Below are 20243 nucleotides of genomic sequence, written 5' to 3'. Positions count from 1 at the left end.
ACTTTTGAAAATTTGTCTTGTACAATATTTTTTTCGATAATATAGAATAGGGCTTTTTTCATAACTGCCTAAGCTCTTGAAATTTTTTAAAAAAATAACTTTCAATACTTTTAAAAATACCATTTTTTATAAATTATTTACAAAAATACGACTTGCAACTTCTGCAACCTCATTTGGACAACAGTTGCAATGACTTGCAACTTCTGCAACCTCGTTTGCAACACCATTTGCAACAGTTGCAAATGAGAAATTTCATTTGCAACTTATGCAACTTCATTTGCAACAGTTGCAAATGAGGTTGCAGAAGTTGCAAGTCGTATTTTTGTAAATAATTTGGAAAAAAAATTGTATTTTTGAAAAAAAATTAACTTGACAATATTTTTGTAAATAATTTCTAAGAAGTTGGTATATTTATAAATATTCTTATAAAATATTAGTATAAACAATCAATTTTCCATATGTGAATGTTTTATTAATATTAATATATGATAATGTGGTTTTTGATTAATATTAACTCATATTTTTCATATTTCATTGCATAGCGCATGATACTATTGTATTTGGAAAATTTAGTGATATTAAAATATTGAGCTAAAATTTTTAGTTATTGGAAAAAAAATCTTTTCCTTTAAAAATTTTAGTTATTAAAATGTTTTTATATCCATATGTGAATTTTTTATTAATATTAATATATGATAATATTGGAAAATGCTACGACAATAAGGGTGATGCCTCTCTCCAGAGCAAGAGTTGTTTGTCAATAACTGTATTCTTGTTTGTCTAATGTGTGGGGAAGGTGAACTAACAGATTTATATATTAATCTGTGCAAGTAGAACTTGCAAGTCAGCAAAGCTTGGGTACATGTAGGTGGCTCGAACTTCTGTAGTTGTTTTCGTTAATTTTACTATTATCAAATAAGCAACTCGACTGTAATGTTCTTACGGGTGACATTGAACACTCTGAAACTGCAGTTGTTTAAATTATTGTTATCTAGAAAAAGTCTTGTTTGAGACATTTTGTCATCTTTTGTGTCTTGTTACCAAAGTGCATATATCTGGACCTGGATTATATTTGCACAGAAGGTTTTATCATGTATGCAAACTTTGTTGGGCCTTATTTTCCTTTATTCTATATACCTAGTCCTTTGCATCAGTATTCCAAAACTCGGATCAACCTGTTTAGAGCAGCCATGTTTCCGTTGGACCTTGCTTGTACACATCCACTTTGCATAACAAGAGAGTAACATCAAAGTATGTTGCTAAAACAGCACCATGACAACAGCCATCTGACATGTTCTGTGGCAAAGCCTCAGGCATAAGAGCAACAATGGATGGGCTATTCATGCAGCAAAGATCCATATACCCCATGTTATATCAACTTGCATGTACATGTTGATTCTATATATATATTCTATATATATAGGTGTGATCGAATGACATAAGAAAATTAAAGCAAAGCACAATTCATTCCTCTTGTAACTTTAATAACACATACTAAGTTTTAGAGCAGCCGAAGATATGTACAATTATTTCACACATTAAACTGGATAACTCTATTAAAACGACTCTTACCAATAATAATAATAATAATAATATTAAGTGTCTAAATCACTTGCATTATAAGTCTTACATAAAAATGAATTGAAAATAATTTTAAAATAGATCTAAATAGAAGTCAATGGATTGTGTAAAATAAGGCGAAAGACATCCCATGAGTAGAGCAACTTTACCCAGAAGACATGTAAATTCATCCATCTGATCTAGGTGTACGGGGTATCCATCCGATTTATAATGATTGTCCTCATTTGAAAATTGAGCATTGCAGATAGGGGATCCACTTAACTTGTCGAATATTGTATTTGGATATATGTGTCCGCCGATCTTTTTCAGAGACGTGGTACTAATATGGCTGTCAAGTAACCAGCTGAAGCTGAAGTAGTCAAATAAAAGTCTGTAGAACTTATTCAATAACAGTCCTCCATGGCAAGACATTAGTTGGTTAAATATAGATATTTAGATAAGTCATATTAGTTTAAATTTGAAACAGGATATGTGCTAATTATGCTATATCTATTTTAAACACAAAGTTTTATAAACAGAATTCAACGGAATGAATAAAAACATACCAGTTTTCTTATAATTCTAATATCTTAGTACTCTTTTTGAAAGCTGTTTATCAACCCTGCAGCTAACAATCACAAGGTGACAAGAGATGTTAACTTGTTAAGAAATGGAGCCAATTACAATTAGAAGAGAAGCCACTTGATCCTAAAAAAGAGGACGACTAAATGTAATATTACATTTAGGATTACTTTTATAATAAAAGTATGTCCATTAATGTAAGTGTATGTCCACTAATGCAGAGTTTAAATTACATTAAGTGTATGTCCACTAATGCAGAGTTTACTGGGTTTAGTGTTTAAGGTTCAGAAATTACTTGGAATCTTGTTCGTCTAGAAAACACACTTTCTAAATGCAGATTGTTGAAATAAGAAATCCCATGACCAAAAACACTTCACATATGCACACAACCAAACATTTTCTTTAGAGCCATGATCAACAAAATTTCTAAAGATAAAACCATTATGACCTACAATACCTGGATACCACCGATGCAGAAAAGTACAATCAGCAACCACACAAACCAAGATGACATAAAATAATACAGCAGAAGCAGAAATGTGGATGCTGTGATGACAAAAACAATGGCACTCATCACATTAATTTCAACAACTTCTTCATCATCTTCATCGGTCTCTGAGGATTCCTGGCAAAAGAAAAGGAAAAATATAAGCCAGTAACCATAGTTGTTTATTGTATGTACTGATTTAGATCGATCATGACGCAAACAAACACCGAAAATAACCTAAAGCTATTAATCTTTCTTCTCAATCCAAGTTCACACTTGTTCAACTTTTCACGGGATCATTCACTTTTTTCAATAAATTTTGAAGGTATAACTGGATACTTGTTGCAATAAAATTGCTAGTTACCGATAGAGGATTTCTGATATATCCCAAAAGCATAAAGAGAACCTTCTAATTTGGTAGGGAATATGGTTTTTGGGTATCCATAAAAACCAAAATATATTTTCCTGTTGAGACCAAAACCTTAAAAGCCTGTAATCTAACAATATATAGTCAGTTGAACCTGTTGTGTAGTTTAAACCTAATGGGGCCCAGGGGATCCATTGTAATGTCCACCCATTCTATCTCTAGACATGTCCTCGTTCTCTATCAGTCTCTAATCCTCTAGTATATCTCTCCAAATACTCTCCAATCACTATCTTACATTACTGTTCACTTATTTTGTGCCAATATCCTTTATAAAATAAAAGATAAACTAATAAATTAAATTAAAAACCTTCAGTGATAGTTGGCTATAGCTCCCCTCAATTTTATCGCACACTGTTGAGCCTTTCCAAAGTGAAGCACAAGTTACGGTCCAACAGCCATAAACCATAAAAATAGCAGTGACATATCCAGCACTGGACGAACAGGTGCATAAAGTAGTAATTCCACTACATTTGAAATGAAGAGATCATGAGTAACAAACCAAATAAAGGTAGTTCTGATACCCAAGACTAGAGATCAACAATCTAAATATACAGGAGTCCTTTTACAGTTCCAACTATTGTTCTACTTATGAACAGGAGTATAGAATGTTAGCATGCTGTCTAAATTATGATACTTAAATTAAAAATGCAGTTAGAAAGTCGACAAGTAGCCAGTACACTAAGGTTTGATAGAACTGGTATAACTGAGATAGTTTACCACTTAACCTTACCTTTTTAGGTATGCATTGCAGCCGCTATGAGAAGAAACATGTATGAGGATATAACATAAATTTGTACCAGGTTTATGTGAATTCATGCTCTGTTATTCCGTAAATGCCCGAATACAACCAATAAGCAAGCAAGAGCTACACGCGTGTGTTAATTACATGGTCAATAGCAACTTAAAAGAAAAAATATTTTTCAAACTGCCAGAGCCACTGAAGACGATCTCAGAGAAATAATGTGATGTAACGAATAATATTATATTATTAAGATTGCATAATACAATTTCGGTAAACTACTAAAGAAAATCAAAGTCAATAGAACGATTCTATTTGGTTTAGACCTCTCCCGGAAGAACTATATACTAACTGGGTGCATATTTAACTACTCATCAAAACACCCAGATACTTTCCAATGATTAAGGAAATGATATTATGGTATTTAGACTAAATCTCTTTGTAGTCTAATAGCCAAAAAAGATGACTAAAAGCAACCAGATTCCTTTATCCTAAAATTCAAAGCTTACCACTGCTTCCACCAGCCAAAGCCTTACTTAGAAACTCTCAATCCGACTTTGTGACAACCACAGATGGAATACTGATATTAAGGGTTTTAGTGTGGGGACAATCCATCACGGGTAGCCCATCTGAGAAGTGTGGTAATTAGTAAACATGATATATGTCAATAAGCTAGTCAAAAATAATAATAATAAAATATCAAGTTAAAGCTCCGATTGTTTGACGGGAATAACTTGATTTTATAAAATATTTACCGGGAAGATAATTTCCCGGAAGATGATTTCTCGGAATTATACTTGTCCAAAAATTATTTCTAGGGAAAATATTTTTTTGGAAATCATTTTCCAGGATATGATTTTCCATGATTTGACTCATGAAAAAAAGTACTAAATATTGTTAGAAACTCTTCAATTTGGAAAATGTTTTCCTTTTTAAAAAGGGGAAGTCATTTTCCAGAAATTGATAGCATTTGCTAAAGAAATCTTCCTCCGGAAAACATTTTATTCCACAAACCAAACAACGTTGGAAAACTTTTTCCATATTTCTAATTTTCCAGCATTTGTATGTCTTCTGAAAAAAAGTTTTCTAGAAGCTAAAAAAAGGCCAGAAAATCAGGAAAATATTTTTCAGAAAAACAAATGGAGCCCAAGTTAGTCAAAAATACATTCAGTAATTCCAAAGCTACCTGCTTCACTATTTATCACCAACATTCCAGATGCACCTCCTGATTGTGCCACTTCAGCTTTTGTTGAGAAATCACAGACCCCGCGTTGACATACTGCAATAGATCCAGATAACTGCTAACATATAAGGAGAAGTACCCAAAAGAAAGCCTTCCCTGACTATGACACTGTGTCCTATGCTAGCAAATTAATCTACCAGAAGTATATGCCTGTACAGTCCATTTGCGGCTGTTATTCCTACTCAAGGATTTCTGGTAATCTTCTGCAGCCTGTAATAGAAGATACATCAGACCAAACTCAAATATTTTAGTTAAACAAGGTGGCAAGCAAAAAACAGATTACAGTAGTGAAGGAAAAGAAGCAAAGAACATTCTGAACAAAAAAAAAATCTAACCTTCACAGTACAATCCAGAAGAGCAACAACAATATGTTTACCATCCGGACTAACAAAGTGAACTTAACACAAATCCTGAAAAAATTGAGAAAAACAAAGTGGAAGGACTAATACAATATTTCAGGGTAAGTATTTTTTATAAGAAATCAAACCTTTCTAGTTCTTTGGTCCAATTTTAAAAGTAAACTACTCTCACATAGGATTCTCATTCATGTAGTGTCACGTAAGTCCAGAAATATCAGATAGATTCATATGCATAAAGATTAGAAAAATCACATTTCTGGGCAACTACAAGTGTAATTTGAGCTAAGATGGTATCGACAAAATCAACTTACTGGCTAATGTATGATTATGTACGTTCTACATACCTCTCCTATCCAGATCAAAATTTCCAGGTCTGAAGGCTTGGTGATGCGGCAGAATTCCTGGTAGCATTTGCTGGAATTCAAAATTCTATCCAGAACCTGCAGAAGACAAGGAAGGCCAACCTATAAACTAAAAATAAAAAAGCATCAGAATAGTCCCCAGGCTGTTAAATAGAATTTTGAATATAAGCCAAGCCAGGACAGTCAAGCACAGTGGCAGACTTGAAATCCAGGACAGTCAAGCAGTTAATAGAAATCTTCAAGATCAAAGCATATCAGTTAAATAGAAAGGAAACTGAATCAAAGTCTAGCAGTTAGATATAAATCAAACTAAAATCACAGTGGCAGACTGGTACGCAAAATAGAATTCAGATTACAATACAATACATATTACAATAACAAAAGAACAGGACATATCCTGATATGCAAACTAAACAGAACAGTCCTCAGGCAGTCAACAGTGATAAACTGAACTAATGGTAATACCTAAATATGACTACCTATATAGTTGAAATATATAGAGTGGTCTTCTATTATTGATGTCATATCTTAAGAGTGTAATTTCAAGTCTATGATTGTCGGAGGTGGGATTCTGAGAAAAAGGATAAGACTAGTTGAAAAAAGATGTTAAGCAAGTCTTTTCTATTGGATGGAGAAGATTGGTACCTTGGACTTCTTGTGAAGCGTAAGAAGTGAAAGGCTGACTATCAGCTTTCTCTACATCTGTAGATGATCTTTTGGACCTTTTCTTGATCACTGCAAAGAATGCAACCACGGCTCCAACAACTAAAATGGATATCACAATTCCTGCCACACCACCACCGCCTATACCTGATTTCTTGCTTCCACCACCATCTGATGAGTTTTTATTGTCATTTTGTTTTCTATTTCGGTTGCTACTGCTGGATGGAGGAGTTCTAGGTAGAGGAGGTGGTGCAGGACCGGAACTCCATGAGTTGCCTTCTCTCCTGTTAAAATAATCATGTATATACTGCTCAAAAATAAAATCCCCTACTTAATTAAGACCATTGTAAGACTATTGATGTGAGAATGTCTTACTGAATATTTATGTTTTTTAATCTTTCAGGAATCCAACCGCTGAAATGGTTATTTCCAATATTCCTGAGATTGTAGATACAATCAACTTATTAGTACAACAATTGAAAACACTTTTTAAGTAATAGACTTGTATCACTCACAAATTATGCAGGGGAAGATTAGAAAGGACATCAATAGAGCCTGTAAACTGGTTGTTTTGCAAATACCTGCACAACAAATATCTTTGAACTCAAAAAAATCTTATAAATTTAGATACTAAAACTATCACAATATACTTACATATTGGCCATACTTGAAAGAGCGGTAAAACTTTCAGGAAGATCACCTGTCATGGAATTAAAAGAGATACCCTGATTCAAGAAAGATTAAATATGACATTGTGTCAAGCAAAGCAAAGCAAAAATTTAACTCCTGGCAAGTGAGAAATTGAAATGTCCTTGCAATGTAGATCAACACAAAGCAAATTTTATGAGAGAAAGGTGGTCAGTATGCTGCACTTTCGGTTTCCGGTAAGAATGAATAAACAAAACTCAAATTTACAAAAAAGTAAATCCATCAAAAAAAATCATAACAAAAGAACATTAACGTGTATGAAACTGGACAGGTCACAGGAGCAATCTTACAAAGTAGAGAGAGCTGAAAGCGATCCAAAAATGTCATTTAGCTGGCCCTGTAGTTGATTGCGACTAAGATTTCTGCACGGGAAAATAGAAAGCTCTATTTTCAGGAACAACCACTTGAAGCTCTGTGTAACTAAACAACATGAAACACACAAAATTAGCACGATCATCTCTATCTTGTATATATTTCTAATAAAGCCAACATTAAACATAGTAAAAGCGTAGAAAGTTTCTTCAACTATTGAAATCACAGTGATGATAGTAAAGGAGTATGAGGTGAAAAAAAGAAATTCAGGACATGAAAACAGGGGCGTATCAATCACCAAAAAAGCAAATCAACAAATTGTATTAACGAATTCGAGCAATTAGATAGAGTATTAAAGGGGAGAGAGGGAGGAAGGAAGGGAGGGAGAGAAAGAGAGAGATTGTACTAACGAATTCGAGCAAATAGATAAATAGAGTTTAAAGGGGAGAGAGCCAGAGAGGGAGAGAGAGACCCGTAAATCCGACGCTTGTCTATATCAATTGAGAGACAAAGCTTCTGATGGTTTAAAGGGGAGAGAGCCAGAGAGGGAGGGAGGGAGGGAGGGAGGGAGGGGGAGAGAGAGACAGAGATACCCGTAAATTCGACGCTTGTCTATATCCATTGAGAGACAAAGCTTCTCACGGCGAACCTCTGCTTCTCCTCCTCATGTTGTTCCTGTTGATTCATTGTAACTCCTGCTGCGTCGATCTTTGTTGGGAGAGAGAGTCCTAATAGGTAATAGGTGTTGGGAGAGAGAGTCATAGTAGTAAACGGTTTTTAAACAACGGTATAGCACAGAGACGAAACCGAAAAAGTGAGACCAAACCAAAAAACGGGAACAAAAAGTGGGACTACAAATTATACCCCTGTTGGCTTATTATAGTATAGTATAGATAACAATAATTTTTTATCTTTTGGATATTTAGTTAATTGAATGATTATATGTTAATATAATAATTAAATAGTTATAAATTTTAGTTAATATATTATATATATTGCACTCTGAGATGCATTAATTGAGCATTTGTGGGAACAATATATTAATTCGGAATAGTATTGAATCTTTGTGATTTTTATTTTAGTTAACTAAGTAAAATGTTAAATTTTCTTTTATTTTCTTTGTTTAAATGTAATATTTTTCTAATTTAATGAATTTATTGAGTTTAATATTAATATGAAATCTTATATTATTGTTAAAAGATAATAATAATAATAATAATAATAATAATAATAATAATAATATAAATATAGTTAGAAGAATAGAATATTGATATGTGAATTTGGACCAAAATTTAAGCCAAATTGTTGAAATCGAAAGATGGTTCGGTCTAAATTTGGACTATGATTTAGGCAAAAACTGGTTCCATTGTTGGTGATGACTTACGTAAATTTTTAGCTTTAAAAAGAGTGAGTTATGAAAACATTGTCGTGCGTTAATACGGTTTGTTTTGGCGAGAGTAGTACTACGCCCTCGTGCCTTTTTTGACTTTTTTCCCTTTCATTTTTTTTAATGAACTTTTAAATTATGATAAATTTCAAAATTGAGAGATATTTTGAGTGTCGAGTGATACACCGCAGAATGTTTTAGTGATACACCCACTATTTACCAAATTTAAACCTTATTGTTCAAAATTGGTATCTAAAATTTTTTTATCTAAGTGGATGCTTACTATGGTTACTTTTCTACTGGATGCACCTTCTACGAAGCCATGTCTTCTTCATACTGGATTCTGTCATTCAACGTTTTATCTTATCAGTTGGTATCATTTTTGATAACAATTGAGGATTCCTTAACTAAGGGGGAGAATGTTCTATGATTTTAAATTGGAGAATGTTCTGGGGAGAATGTTCTATGATCTAAGGCCTCACTGAGGGGGAGTGCAGAATCACATAGGGGAACCCATAGAAGGAGAATATTCATGTTCTAATCTATCATCTAAGGGGGAACCTATGAGGGAGAAGATTAAGGGAGAATTACATGTTAGATCTTGGAAGGAGATTAATTGAAAGGTCTTAAAGGAGATTGAAAGGCATTCCAGAAGTAGTTGTCTGAAGAAAAATGGAGACTGGTACAATGTTATATGTATTACCAGAAACCATCTACTATGTACATTTTGAATGTTTTATGTTTCTCTTATCAATTGGGATTGTTTCCTAATAGGTTGAGTTGGTATTTATGTTTATTGAGTCATAGAAAGTTGTTAGTTGAGTTATCCTAATCTGAATTTGTGTGTTAGTGTTTAACAAACAAATAGGAGGAGATTGAAAGGCCTTATTGCAAGGTGTATGTCTAAACCTATTTGTAAAACCAGTAATAACTCAACTTGTGTCAGATGACCTATCAACTTGTAACTCAACCTGGATTAGTCTCTGATAAGATATGATAGTAGATAGTAGATAGTTTAGCTTGAATCAGATCAAGAATGTAAAATGGATACAAGAATCAGAATGTCAGAAGAATTCCAAGATATCAGCTACAAGCCACTGGAAGAAGTTCATTTCATATGTTCAAGCCTCAGTGTCAAATAAAATGTGTAGCGGTTAAGGAGTTCAGAAGGTACGAAGATCTAAGTATTTATTTCATCAGAGATTCCATATGTGTACTGAAATGAAGATGAACTAGAAAACAAAGATTCGAAGACCTGACCACAGCTCAAATTTATATTTGATGGAGAATATTCAATTTAGTTAGGCACAAATGAACAAGACAGTACATTTGTGTGTCAGCTATTTATATTGAATATTTAACATCAAAGGAAGGTGGTCGTTCAAGCCGAGTGATAATCAAGACGAAGGTTCTAAGACATTTGCTTTCAGGAATATAAACTTTATAATTAATTCTTTGTTAATTAATTAATATCTATTAATTTATTTAGTTGTTAAATTAATTCAATTAGAATTAATCTGATAATTAAGTTTATTAATAAGTTAATTCATTTAGAATTAATTTATAAAAAGAAAGCAAAAGAGAGAAGGCTAAAAGGAAGGACAAGGATACCGCCGCTCAGACTTGTCTAGCTATGGGAAAAAGAATTATCACCAACCCAATGGAGTCTGATATATTCTTAAAGTTGGAAACCCGGTTGGAATTGATTTATAATTTTCAAAGCAAAAGGGATCCGGTTCTAGACCCACAGGAGACCGAATCTTAGACATGTCTGACTATGAGGAAAAAGAATTATCACCAACACAATGGAGAGTGATATGAAAGCTGGAACCCCGGATGGAATTAAAATATTATTTTCAAGGCAAAAGGAGCCTGGTTCCAGACCCTCTAGAGACCGCAACTTGGACCGTAAGGATTAATTTATATTAATAAATATTTTTATTAATTAAAAAATTATATTTATAAATGTCTAATAATATTATATATTTATATAATTTCTAGATTAAATAAATTAAATATTTACTAATTAAAGATTATAAGATGTGCGGGATAAAAAGCATTTCTAAGGATCTGGCTATAATAAGACGAAATAGACTAAAAACGAAAGTTAAATGAACTTTCATATTGATTCAGTGTATATAGACTTGTCTTAACGAAGTTAAGCCTGCCAAGACAATGGCTGAGATTGTCTTACCACATGTTGCTTCCAAGACAATTGATTTCATTGTCCTACCGAATTAAGCTTGCAAGACAAGTGAATATATTGTCCTACCGAAATTATGTTTGTCTTCCCCTGTCCATTTTTGTCTTGACCTTCTTAGTTTTGTCTTGCCAAGCCATTAATTTGTGTTTCCCTTCATTGCTTTGTCTTAACAAGCAACTAGAATGTCGTACCTTGCTTTGTTTTGTCTTACCTTGATTGTAATTGTCTTTCTTTTTATTGTCTTACAAGTTTAAAGGTGTTGCCTATAAATAGGCCTTCAACCCTTCATGTGTAAGTGTTCAAAATACTTGTAAAGCTTTGTTCAAGTGCTCAACTTGCTGAAATATTATATCCACAGTGAGTACTACTCCGATACAAACCAAACTAGCCTACAAACTAAAAAACCCAATTTTAATCACTATTTTTAACTGCAGTAATCACTATTTCGTACAGCACATATCACTATTTTGTATATAACATATCTCTCAAATATAAATATATACGTAATATATATATATATATATATATATATATATATATATATATATATATATATGTAACGTATATGACCATTATCTTCACCCGAACCGTAATAATGGATCTCTTACCACAATTATCAGCCCTTTTGATGACTTGCTACCATCGCCTACCATCACCAATAGTCATGGACACTTGCCATCATAACTTACTAAAACTAACGACTACTTACCACCATCATACACCTTCCCTTACGACTTGTTACCGTCAAGAACCTTCTTAAGATTGAAATTGATCATCTATAATCAATCATCAATAGTTTAGGTAAGTAGATTTTCTCAATATTGAATAATAAAATAACTATTTATATAATGTCTTCGATTATCGTATACTACAACATTCTTTTCCGAACTTTCCTTTAAAATGTCTACATCATCATTTATTAATTTTTTATTCTTTTATTTCTTTATTTTTGCTATTATTTTTATATTTATTAAACAAAATAACACATTCCGAAGTCTGTATATACAATTTATTTGCGCTTCTCTGACGGGTGCGATCATACTAGCACTAATGCACCGGAGACCATCAGAACTCCGAAGTTAAGCGTGCTTGAGCGAGAGTAGTAATAGGATGGGTGACCCCTTGGGAAGTCCTCGTGCTGCACCCCTTTTTCGATTTTTTTCCATCTTTTTTTTAAACCAACTTTTCTTCGATTATGGTATACTACAACATTCTTTTTCGAACTTTCCTTAAAAATGTCTTCATCATCATTTATTAATTTTTTATTCTTTTATTTCTTTATTTTTGCTATTATTTTTATATTTATTAAACAAAATAACAGATTATGAAGTCTGTATATACAATTTATTTGCGCTTCTCTGACGAGTGCGATCATACCAGCACTAATGCACCGGATCCCATCAGAACTCCGAAGTTAAGCGTGCTTGGGCGAGAGTAGTACTAGGATGTGTGATCCCCTGGGAAGTCCTCGTGTTGCACCATTTTTTTCGATTTTTTTTCCATCTTTTTTTTTAAACCAACTTTTTTTCGATTATGGTATACTACAACATTCTTTTCCGAACTTTCCTTTAAAATGTCTTCATCATCATTTATTAATTTTTTATTCGTTTATTTCTTTATTTTTGCAATTATTTTTATATTTATTAAACAAAATAACACATTCTGAAGTCTGTATATATAATTTATTTGCGCTTCTCTGACGGATGCGATCATACCAGCACTAATGCACCGGATCGCATCAGAAGTCCGAAGTTAAGCGTGCTTGGGCGAGAGTAGTACTAGGATGGGTGACCCTCTGGGAAGTCCTCTTGTTGCACCATTTTTTCAATTTTTTTCCATCCATTTTTTTTAAACCAACTTTTCTTCGATTATGGTATACTACAACATTCTTTTCCAAACTTTCCTTTAAAATGTATTCATCATCATTTATTAATTTTTTATTCTTTTATTTCTTTATTTTTGCTATTATTTTTATATTTATTAAACAAAATAACATATTCTGAAGTCTGTATATACAATTTATTTGCGCTTCTCTGACTGGTGCGATCATACATGCACTAATGCACCGAATCCCATCAGAACTCCGAAGTTAAGCGTGCTTTGGCGAGAGTAGTACTAGGATGGGTGACCCCTTGGGAAGTCCTCTTGTTGCACCATTTTTCGATTTCTTTTCCATCAATTTTTTTTAAACCAACTTTTCTTCGATTATGTTATACTACAACATTCTTTTCCGAATTTTCCCTTAAAATGTCTTCATCATCATTTATTAATTTTTTATTCTTTTATTTCTTTATTTTTGCTATTATTTTTATATTTATTAAACAAAATAACTCATTCTGAAGTCTGTATATACAATTTATTTGCGCTTCTCTAACGGGTGCAATCATACCAGCACTAATGCACCGGATCCCATCAGAACTCCGAAGTTAAGCGTGCTTGGGCGAGAGTAGTACCAGGATAGGTGACCCCCTGGGAAGTCCTCGTGTTGCACCCCTTTTTCGATTTTTTTTCATCCATTTTTTTTAAACCAACTTTTCTTCGATTATGTTATACTACAACATTCTTTTCCGAACTTTCCTTTAAAATGTCTTCATCATCATTTATTAATTTTTTATTCTTTTATTTCTTTATTTTTGTTATTATTTTTATATTTATTAAACAAAATAACACATTCTCAAGTCTGTATATACAATTTATTTGCGCTTCTCTTATGGGTGCGATCATACCAGCACTAATGCCCCAGATCCCATCAGACCTTCGAAGTTAAGCGTGCTTGAGCGAGGGTAGTACTAGGATGGGTGACCCCCGAAGTCCTCGTGTTGCACCCTTTTTTCGAATTTTTTTTCCATCCATTTTTTTTAAACCAACTTTTCTTCGATTATGGTATACTACAACATTCTTTTCCAAACTTTCCTTTAAAATGTCTTCATCATCATTTATTAATTTTTTATTCTTTTATTTCTTTACTTCTGCTATTATTTTTATATTTATTAAACAAAATAACACATTCTGAAGTCTGTATATACAATTTATTTGCGCTTCTCTGACGGGTGCGATCATACCAGCACTAATGCACCGGATCCCATAAGAACTCTGAAGTCAAGCGTGCTTGGACGAGAGTAGTACTAGGATGGGTGACCCCCTGGGAAGTCCTCGTGTTGCACCCCTTTTTAGATTTTTTTTTCCATCCATTTTTTTTAAACCAACTTTTCTTCGATTATGGTATGCTACAACATTCTTTTCCGAACTTTTCTTTAAAATGTCTTCATCATCATTTATTAATTTTTTATTCTTTTATTTATTTATTTTTGATATTATTTTTATATGTATTAAACAAAATAACACATTTTGAAGTCTGTATATACAATTTATTTGCGCTTCTCTGACGGGTGCGATCATACCAGCACTAATGCACCGGATCCCATCAGAACTCCGAAGTTAAGCGCGCTTGGCGAGAGTAGTACTAGGATGGGTGACCCCCTAGGAAGTTCTCGTGTTGCACCCCTTTTTCGATTTTTTTCCATCCATTTTTTTTAAACCAACTTTTCTTTGATTATGGTATACTACAATCATCATTTATTAATTTTTTTATTTCTTTATTTTTATATTTATTAAACAAAATAACACATTCTGAAGTCTGTATATACAATTTATTTGCGCTTCTCTAACGGGTGCGATCATACCAGCACTAATGCTCCGGATCCCATCAGAACTCCGAAGTTAAGCGTGCTTGGGCGAGAGTAGTACCAGGATGGGTGACCCCCTGGGAAGTCCTCGTGTTGCACCCCTTTTTCGATTTTTCTTCTATCCATTTTTTTTAACCAACTTTTCTTCGATTATGGTATACTACAACATTTTTTTTCGAACTTTCCTTTAAAATCTCTTCATCATCGTTTATTAATTTTTTATTCTTTTATTTCTTTATTTTTTCTATTATTTATATATTTATTAAAAAAATAACACATTCTGAAGTCTGTATATACAATTTATTTGCGCTTCTCTTACGAGTGCGATCATACCAGCACTAATGCCCCGGATCCCATCAGAACTTCGAAGTTAAGCGTGCTTGCGCGAGAGTAGTACTAGGATGGGTGACCCATTGGGAAGTCCTCGTGTTGCACCTTTTTTTCGATTTTTTTTCCATCCATTTTTTTAAACCAACTTTTCTTCGATTATGGTATACTACAACATTCTTTTCCGAACTTTCCTTTAAAACGTCTTCATCATCATTTATTAATTTTTTATTCTTTTATTTCTTTATTTTTACTATTATTTTTATATTTATTAAACAAAATAACACATTCTGAAGTCTGTATATACAATTTATTTGCGCTTCTCTGACGGGTGCGATCATACAAGCACTAATGCACCGGATCCCATCAGAACTCCGAAGTTAAGCGCGCTTGGGCGAGAGTAGTACTATGATGGGTGACCCCTTAGGAAGTCCTCGAGTTGCACCCTTTTTTCGATTTTTTTCAATCCATTTTTTTAAAACCTTCTTTTCTTTGATTATTGTATACTACAACATTCTTTTCCGAACTTTCCTTTAAAATGTCTTCATCATCATTTATTCATTTTTTATTCTTTTAATGCTATTATTTTTATATTTATTAAACAAAATAACACATTCTGTAGTCTTTATATATAATTTATTTGCGCTTCTCTGACGGGTGCGATCATACCAGCACTAATGCACCGGATCCCATCAGAACTCCGAAGTCAAGCGTGCTTGGGCGAGAGTAGTACTAGGATGGGTGACCCCTTGGGAAGTCCTCGTGTTGCACGTTTTTTTTTGATTTTTTTTCCATCCATTTTTTTATACCAACTTTTCTTCGATTATGGTATACTACAACATTCTTTTCCGAACTTTCCTTTAAAACGTCTTCATCATCATTTATTTATTTTTTATTCTTTTATTTCTTTATTTTTGCTATTATTTTTATATTTATTAAACAAAATAACACATTCTGAAGTCTGTATATACAATTTATCTGCGCTTCTCTGACGGGTGCGATCATACCAGCACTAATGCACCGGATCCCATCAGAACTCCGAAGTTAAGCGCGCTTGGGCGAGAGTAGTACTAGGATGGGTGACCCCTTAGGAAGTCCTCGAGTTGCACCCCTTTTTCGATTTTTTTCAATCCATTTTTTTAAAACCTTCTTTTCTTTGATTATTGTATACTACAACATTATTTACCGAACTTCCTTTAAAATGTCTTCATCATCATTTATTCATTTTTTATTCTTTTAATGCTATTATTTTTATATTTATTAAACAAAATAACACATTCTGTAGTCTTTATATATAATTTATTTGCGCTTCTCTGACGGGTGCGATCATACCAGCACTAATGCACCGGATCCCATCAGAATTCCGAAGTCAAGCGTGCTTGGGCGAGAGTAGTACTAGGATGGGTGACCCCCTGGAAAGTACTCGTGTTGCACCCCTTTTTCGATTTTTTTTCCATCTTTTTTTTTAAACCAACTTTTTTTCGTTTATGGTATACTACAACATTCTTTTCCGAACTTTCCTTTTAAATGTCTTCATCATCATTTATTAATTTTTTTATTCTTTTAATGCTATTATTTTTATATTTATTAAACAAAATAACACATTCTGAAGTCTGTATATACAATTTATTTGCGCTTATCTGACAGGTGCGATCATACCAGCACTAATGCACCGGATCCCATCAGAACTCCGAAGTTAAGCGTGCTTGGGCGAGAGTAGTACTAGGATGGGTGACCCCCTGGGAAGTCCTCGTGTTGCACCCTTTTTTCGATTTTTTTCCCATCCGTTTTTTTTTAAACCAACTTTTCTTCGATTATGGTATAATACAACAATCTTTTCCGAACTTTCCTTTAAAATGTCTTCGTCATCATTTTTTAAATTTTTATTCTTTTATTTCTTTATTTTTGCTATTATTTTTATATTTATTAAACAAAATAACACATTCTGAAGTCTGTATATACAATTTATTTGCGCTTCTCTGACGGGTGCGATCATACCAGCACTAATGCACCGGATCCCATCAGAACTCCGAAGTTAAGCGTGCTTGGGCGAGATTAGTACTAGGATGGGTGACCCCCTTGGAAGTCCTCGTGTTGCACCCCTTTTTCGATTTTTTTCCCATCCGTTTTTTTTTAAACCAACTTTTCTTCGATTATGGTATAATACAACATTCTTTTCCGAACTTTCTTTAAAATGTCTTCATCATCATTTTTTAATTTTTTATTTCTTTATTTTTGCTATTATTTTAATATTTATTAAACAAAATAACACATTCTGAAATCTGTATATACAATTTATTTGCGCTTCTCTGACGGGTGCGATTAGAGGTGGCAAAATGTAGTTTTGGTTTGGTTTTGGTTCTTATAAAATGGATTTGGTTTGGATAGATGAACCAAAACCATTTTCAAACCATATATTAATAAATGTGGTTATGGTTTTAGTTTGAATTATGGGTAACTAGTTTAGTAAATAAAAATAAATTTTATATAATGAACAAAAGTTAATACACTCAAATCACAATATAATGAATACAAAATATAACAAAAGCATGTGTGAGTGTGTGAGTTGATGGAGTGGTTTAAGCTCTTGGCTTCTCCAAGTAAGGTCATGAGTTCGAATCATGGGATGTGCATGTGTGATAATTAGCAAAAAGAAAAAAAAGAAAAGAAAAGGAACCTAATAGTGTGTGTGGAGAGTTATAAGAAATCTTAAAAGTGAGACCAAATGTGGTTAGAACCATATTTTGTGAGAAATGTGAGATTAAAAACCAAACCAAATCCATTTTTCTAAATGTGATTTCAAATGGATCCAAATTCACAATTTTGGTTTGGTTTGGATTGGTTTAATAGTTTTGCATCCATATTGCCACCTCTAGGTGCGATCATACCAACACTAATGCACAGGATCCCATCAGAACTCCGAAGTTAAGCGTGCTTGGGCGAGAGTAGTACTAGGATGGGTGACCCCCTGGGAAGTCCTCGTGTTGCACCCATTTTTCGATTTTTTTCCCATCCGTTTTTTTTAAACCAACTTTTCTTCGATTATGGTATAATACAACATTCTTTTCCGAACTTTCCTTTAAAATGTCTTCATCATCATTTTTCAATTTTGAATTCTTTTATTTCTTTATTTTTGCTATTATTTTTATATTTATTAAACAAAATAACACATTCTGAAGTCTGTATATACAATTTATTTGCGCTACTCTGACGGGTGCGATCATACCAGCACTAATGCACCGGATCCCATCAGAACTCCGAAGTTAAGCGTGCTTGGGCGAGAGTAGTACTAGGATGGGTGACCCCCTGGGAAGTCCTCGTGTTGCACCCCTTTTTCGATTTTTTTCCCATCCGTTTTTTTTTAAACCAACTTTTCTTCGATTATCGTATAATACAACATTCTTTTCCGAACTTTCCTTTAAAATGTCTTCATCATCATTTTTTAATTTTTTATTCTTTTATTTCTTTATTTTTGCTATTATTTTTATATTTATTAAACAAAATAACACATTCTGAAGTCTGTATATACAATTTATTTGCGCATTTCTGACGGGTGCGATCATACCAGCACTAATGCACCGGATCCCATCAGAACTCCGAAGTCAAGCGTGCTTGGGCGAGAGTAGTACTAGGATGGGTGACCCCCTGGGAAGTCCTCGTGTTGCACCCCTTTTTCGATTTTTTTCCCATCCGTTTTTTTAGACCAACTTTTCTTCGATTATGGTATAATACAACATTCTTTTCCGAACTTTCCTTTAAAATGTCTTCATCATCATTTTTTAATTTTTTATTCTTTTATTTATTTATTTTTGCTATTATTTTTATATTTATTAAACAAAATAACACATTCTGAAGTCTGTATATACAATTTATTTGCGCTTCTCTGACGGGTGCGATCATACCAGCACTAATGCACCGGATCCCATCAGAACTCCGAAGTTAAGCGTGCTTGGGCGAGAGTAGTATTAGGATGGGTGACCCCCTGGGAAGTCCTCGTGTTGCACCTTTTTTCGATTTTTTTCCCATCCGTTTTTTTTAGACCAACTTTTCTTCGATTATGGTATAATACAACATTCTTTTCCGAACTTTCCTTTGAAATGTTTTCATCATCATTTTTTTATTTTTTATTCTTTTATTTCTTTATTTTTGCTATTATTTTTATATTTATTAAACAAAATAACACATTCTGAAGTCTGTATATACAATTTATTTGCGCTTCTCTGACGGGTGCGATCATACCAGTACTAATGCACCGGATCCCATCAGAACTCCGAAGTCAAGCGTGCTTGGGCGAGAGTAGTACTAGGATGGGTGACCCCCTGGGAAGTCCTCGTGTTGCACCCCTTTTTCGATTTTTTTCCCATCCGTTTTTTTTAGACCAACTTTTCTTCGATTATGATATAATACAACATTTTTTTCCGAACTTTCCTTTAAAATGTCTTCATATCATTTTTTAATTTTTTAATTTTTTATTTCTTTATTTTTGCTATTATTTTTATATTTAATACACAAAATAACACATTCTGAAATCTGTATATACAATTTATTTGCGCTTCTCTGACGGGTGCGATCATACCAGCACTAATGCACCGGATCCCATCAGAACTCCGAAGCTAAGCGTGCTTGGGCGAGAGTAGTACTAGGATGGGTGACCCCCTGGGAAGTCCTCGTGTTGCACCCCTTTTTCGATTTTTTTCCCATCCGTTTTTTTAGACCAACTTTTCTTCGATTATGGTATAATACAACATTCTTTTGCGAACTTTCCTTTAAAATGTCTTCATCATCATTTTTTAATTTTGTATTCTTTTATTTATTTATTTTTGCTATTATTTGTTACATATTTGATGATGTCACAGGTATCTAACTTGTTTAGTGTGCAGAAGCAAATAGCAGAGTTTAGCTGGAAATCAGAGTTTAACGACTGACAGCTGGATCAGAGTTTAAGCAATGATCAGAGTTTGCAGGCGGCTGATTTTTAGGAGCATATCTGACTAAGTAAGGAAGATAAAGATCAAGAGAGATTGTGCAGATCAGGACAACAGAAGGATAGCTACTGATTAGATTATTTTAGGAAGCAGATAATTATAAATCAATCAGTAGATATCATGTAACTGTGTATATAAACACAGTTTAGGGTTTACTCTAGATGAGTTATCAATTGAATATCACTCGTGTAACCTAGCAGCTCTTAGTGATAA

General features: G+C 33.3%; 1 protein-coding gene, 21 non-coding genes and 1 pseudogene across 27 annotated transcripts; 22 read left to right on the top strand and 1 right to left on the bottom strand.

Annotated features, from left to right (window-relative positions):
• Positions 1-987: 987 nt before the first annotated feature.
• On the bottom strand, positions 988-8332 carry LOC108198952 (protein STRUBBELIG-RECEPTOR FAMILY 7). 6 transcript variants are annotated; one of them, XM_064082555.1, is made up of 13 exons: positions 8036-8332; positions 7421-7550; positions 7077-7122; positions 6938-7003; positions 6798-6860; positions 6405-6706; positions 5742-5868; positions 5374-5448; positions 5176-5248; positions 4982-5093; positions 4305-4424; positions 3364-3520; positions 988-2767 (listed from the first exon to the last, which is right to left on the bottom strand). In XM_064082555.1, the coding sequence occupies exons 2-7, from the start codon at positions 7455-7457 to the stop codon at positions 5819-5821; spliced, it is 564 nt and encodes a 187-aa protein (XP_063938625.1). In that variant the 5' UTR covers positions 7458-7550; positions 8036-8332; the 3' UTR covers positions 988-2767; positions 3364-3520; positions 4305-4424; positions 4982-5093; positions 5176-5248; positions 5374-5448; positions 5742-5818. The 6 variants fall into 6 exon arrangements, with proteins under 6 accessions (XP_063938625.1, XP_063938626.1, XP_063938623.1 ...); XM_064082556.1 differs by having other exon boundaries at positions 4982-5074; XM_064082553.1 differs by having other exon boundaries at positions 4982-5248.
• Positions 8333-12060: 3728 nt separating this feature from the next.
• LOC135148999 (5S ribosomal RNA) lies at positions 12061-12179 on the top strand. Its single transcript, XR_010287075.1, has one exon. It is a non-coding gene; the product is annotated as a 5S ribosomal RNA (ribosomal RNA).
• A 216-nt stretch (positions 12180-12395) lies between these two features.
• Positions 12396-12514, top strand: LOC135148963 (5S ribosomal RNA). The gene has a single exon (XR_010287039.1). It is a non-coding gene; the product is annotated as a 5S ribosomal RNA (ribosomal RNA).
• Positions 12515-12733: 219 nt separating this feature from the next.
• Positions 12734-12852, top strand: LOC135148994 (5S ribosomal RNA). The gene has a single exon (XR_010287070.1). It is a non-coding gene; the product is annotated as a 5S ribosomal RNA (ribosomal RNA).
• A 218-nt stretch (positions 12853-13070) lies between these two features.
• LOC135148982 (5S ribosomal RNA) lies at positions 13071-13189 on the top strand. Its single transcript, XR_010287058.1, has one exon. It is a non-coding gene; the product is annotated as a 5S ribosomal RNA (ribosomal RNA).
• Positions 13190-13407: 218 nt separating this feature from the next.
• On the top strand, positions 13408-13526 carry LOC135148895 (5S ribosomal RNA). The gene has a single exon (XR_010286972.1). It is a non-coding gene; the product is annotated as a 5S ribosomal RNA (ribosomal RNA).
• A 218-nt stretch (positions 13527-13744) lies between these two features.
• LOC135149002 (5S ribosomal RNA) lies at positions 13745-13860 on the top strand (annotated as a pseudogene).
• Positions 13861-14080: 220 nt separating this feature from the next.
• Positions 14081-14199, top strand: LOC135148948 (5S ribosomal RNA). Its single transcript, XR_010287024.1, has one exon. It is a non-coding gene; the product is annotated as a 5S ribosomal RNA (ribosomal RNA).
• A 220-nt stretch (positions 14200-14419) lies between these two features.
• On the top strand, positions 14420-14537 carry LOC135148981 (5S ribosomal RNA). Its single transcript, XR_010287057.1, has one exon. It is a non-coding gene; the product is annotated as a 5S ribosomal RNA (ribosomal RNA).
• A 164-nt stretch (positions 14538-14701) lies between these two features.
• LOC135148865 (5S ribosomal RNA) lies at positions 14702-14820 on the top strand. Its single transcript, XR_010286942.1, has one exon. It is a non-coding gene; the product is annotated as a 5S ribosomal RNA (ribosomal RNA).
• Positions 14821-15037: 217 nt separating this feature from the next.
• Positions 15038-15156, top strand: LOC135148991 (5S ribosomal RNA). The gene has a single exon (XR_010287067.1). It is a non-coding gene; the product is annotated as a 5S ribosomal RNA (ribosomal RNA).
• Positions 15157-15374: 218 nt separating this feature from the next.
• LOC135148985 (5S ribosomal RNA) lies at positions 15375-15493 on the top strand. The gene has a single exon (XR_010287061.1). It is a non-coding gene; the product is annotated as a 5S ribosomal RNA (ribosomal RNA).
• A 207-nt stretch (positions 15494-15700) lies between these two features.
• On the top strand, positions 15701-15819 carry LOC135148936 (5S ribosomal RNA). The gene has a single exon (XR_010287012.1). It is a non-coding gene; the product is annotated as a 5S ribosomal RNA (ribosomal RNA).
• A 219-nt stretch (positions 15820-16038) lies between these two features.
• LOC135148953 (5S ribosomal RNA) lies at positions 16039-16157 on the top strand. Its single transcript, XR_010287029.1, has one exon. It is a non-coding gene; the product is annotated as a 5S ribosomal RNA (ribosomal RNA).
• Positions 16158-16363: 206 nt separating this feature from the next.
• On the top strand, positions 16364-16482 carry LOC135148960 (5S ribosomal RNA). Its single transcript, XR_010287036.1, has one exon. It is a non-coding gene; the product is annotated as a 5S ribosomal RNA (ribosomal RNA).
• Positions 16483-16690: 208 nt separating this feature from the next.
• On the top strand, positions 16691-16809 carry LOC135148881 (5S ribosomal RNA). The gene has a single exon (XR_010286958.1). It is a non-coding gene; the product is annotated as a 5S ribosomal RNA (ribosomal RNA).
• Positions 16810-17029: 220 nt separating this feature from the next.
• Positions 17030-17148, top strand: LOC135148884 (5S ribosomal RNA). The gene has a single exon (XR_010286961.1). It is a non-coding gene; the product is annotated as a 5S ribosomal RNA (ribosomal RNA).
• A 771-nt stretch (positions 17149-17919) lies between these two features.
• On the top strand, positions 17920-18038 carry LOC135148975 (5S ribosomal RNA). Its single transcript, XR_010287051.1, has one exon. It is a non-coding gene; the product is annotated as a 5S ribosomal RNA (ribosomal RNA).
• A 219-nt stretch (positions 18039-18257) lies between these two features.
• Positions 18258-18376, top strand: LOC135148830 (5S ribosomal RNA). The gene has a single exon (XR_010286907.1). It is a non-coding gene; the product is annotated as a 5S ribosomal RNA (ribosomal RNA).
• A 220-nt stretch (positions 18377-18596) lies between these two features.
• LOC135148861 (5S ribosomal RNA) lies at positions 18597-18715 on the top strand. The gene has a single exon (XR_010286938.1). It is a non-coding gene; the product is annotated as a 5S ribosomal RNA (ribosomal RNA).
• A 218-nt stretch (positions 18716-18933) lies between these two features.
• On the top strand, positions 18934-19052 carry LOC135148906 (5S ribosomal RNA). Its single transcript, XR_010286983.1, has one exon. It is a non-coding gene; the product is annotated as a 5S ribosomal RNA (ribosomal RNA).
• A 218-nt stretch (positions 19053-19270) lies between these two features.
• Positions 19271-19389, top strand: LOC135148886 (5S ribosomal RNA). The gene has a single exon (XR_010286963.1). It is a non-coding gene; the product is annotated as a 5S ribosomal RNA (ribosomal RNA).
• A 218-nt stretch (positions 19390-19607) lies between these two features.
• Positions 19608-19726, top strand: LOC135148848 (5S ribosomal RNA). Its single transcript, XR_010286925.1, has one exon. It is a non-coding gene; the product is annotated as a 5S ribosomal RNA (ribosomal RNA).
• The last annotated feature ends 517 nt before the right edge of the window (positions 19727-20243 follow it).

This window comes from Daucus carota, chromosome 8 (assembly GCF_001625215.2).
Source record: "Daucus carota subsp. sativus chromosome 8, DH1 v3.0, whole genome shotgun sequence".
NCBI lineage: Eukaryota > Viridiplantae > Streptophyta > Magnoliopsida > Apiales > Apiaceae > Daucus > Daucus carota.
The sequence above is the reverse complement of the archived record's forward strand: the minus strand, read 5'-3'. Positions and strand labels throughout refer to the sequence as shown.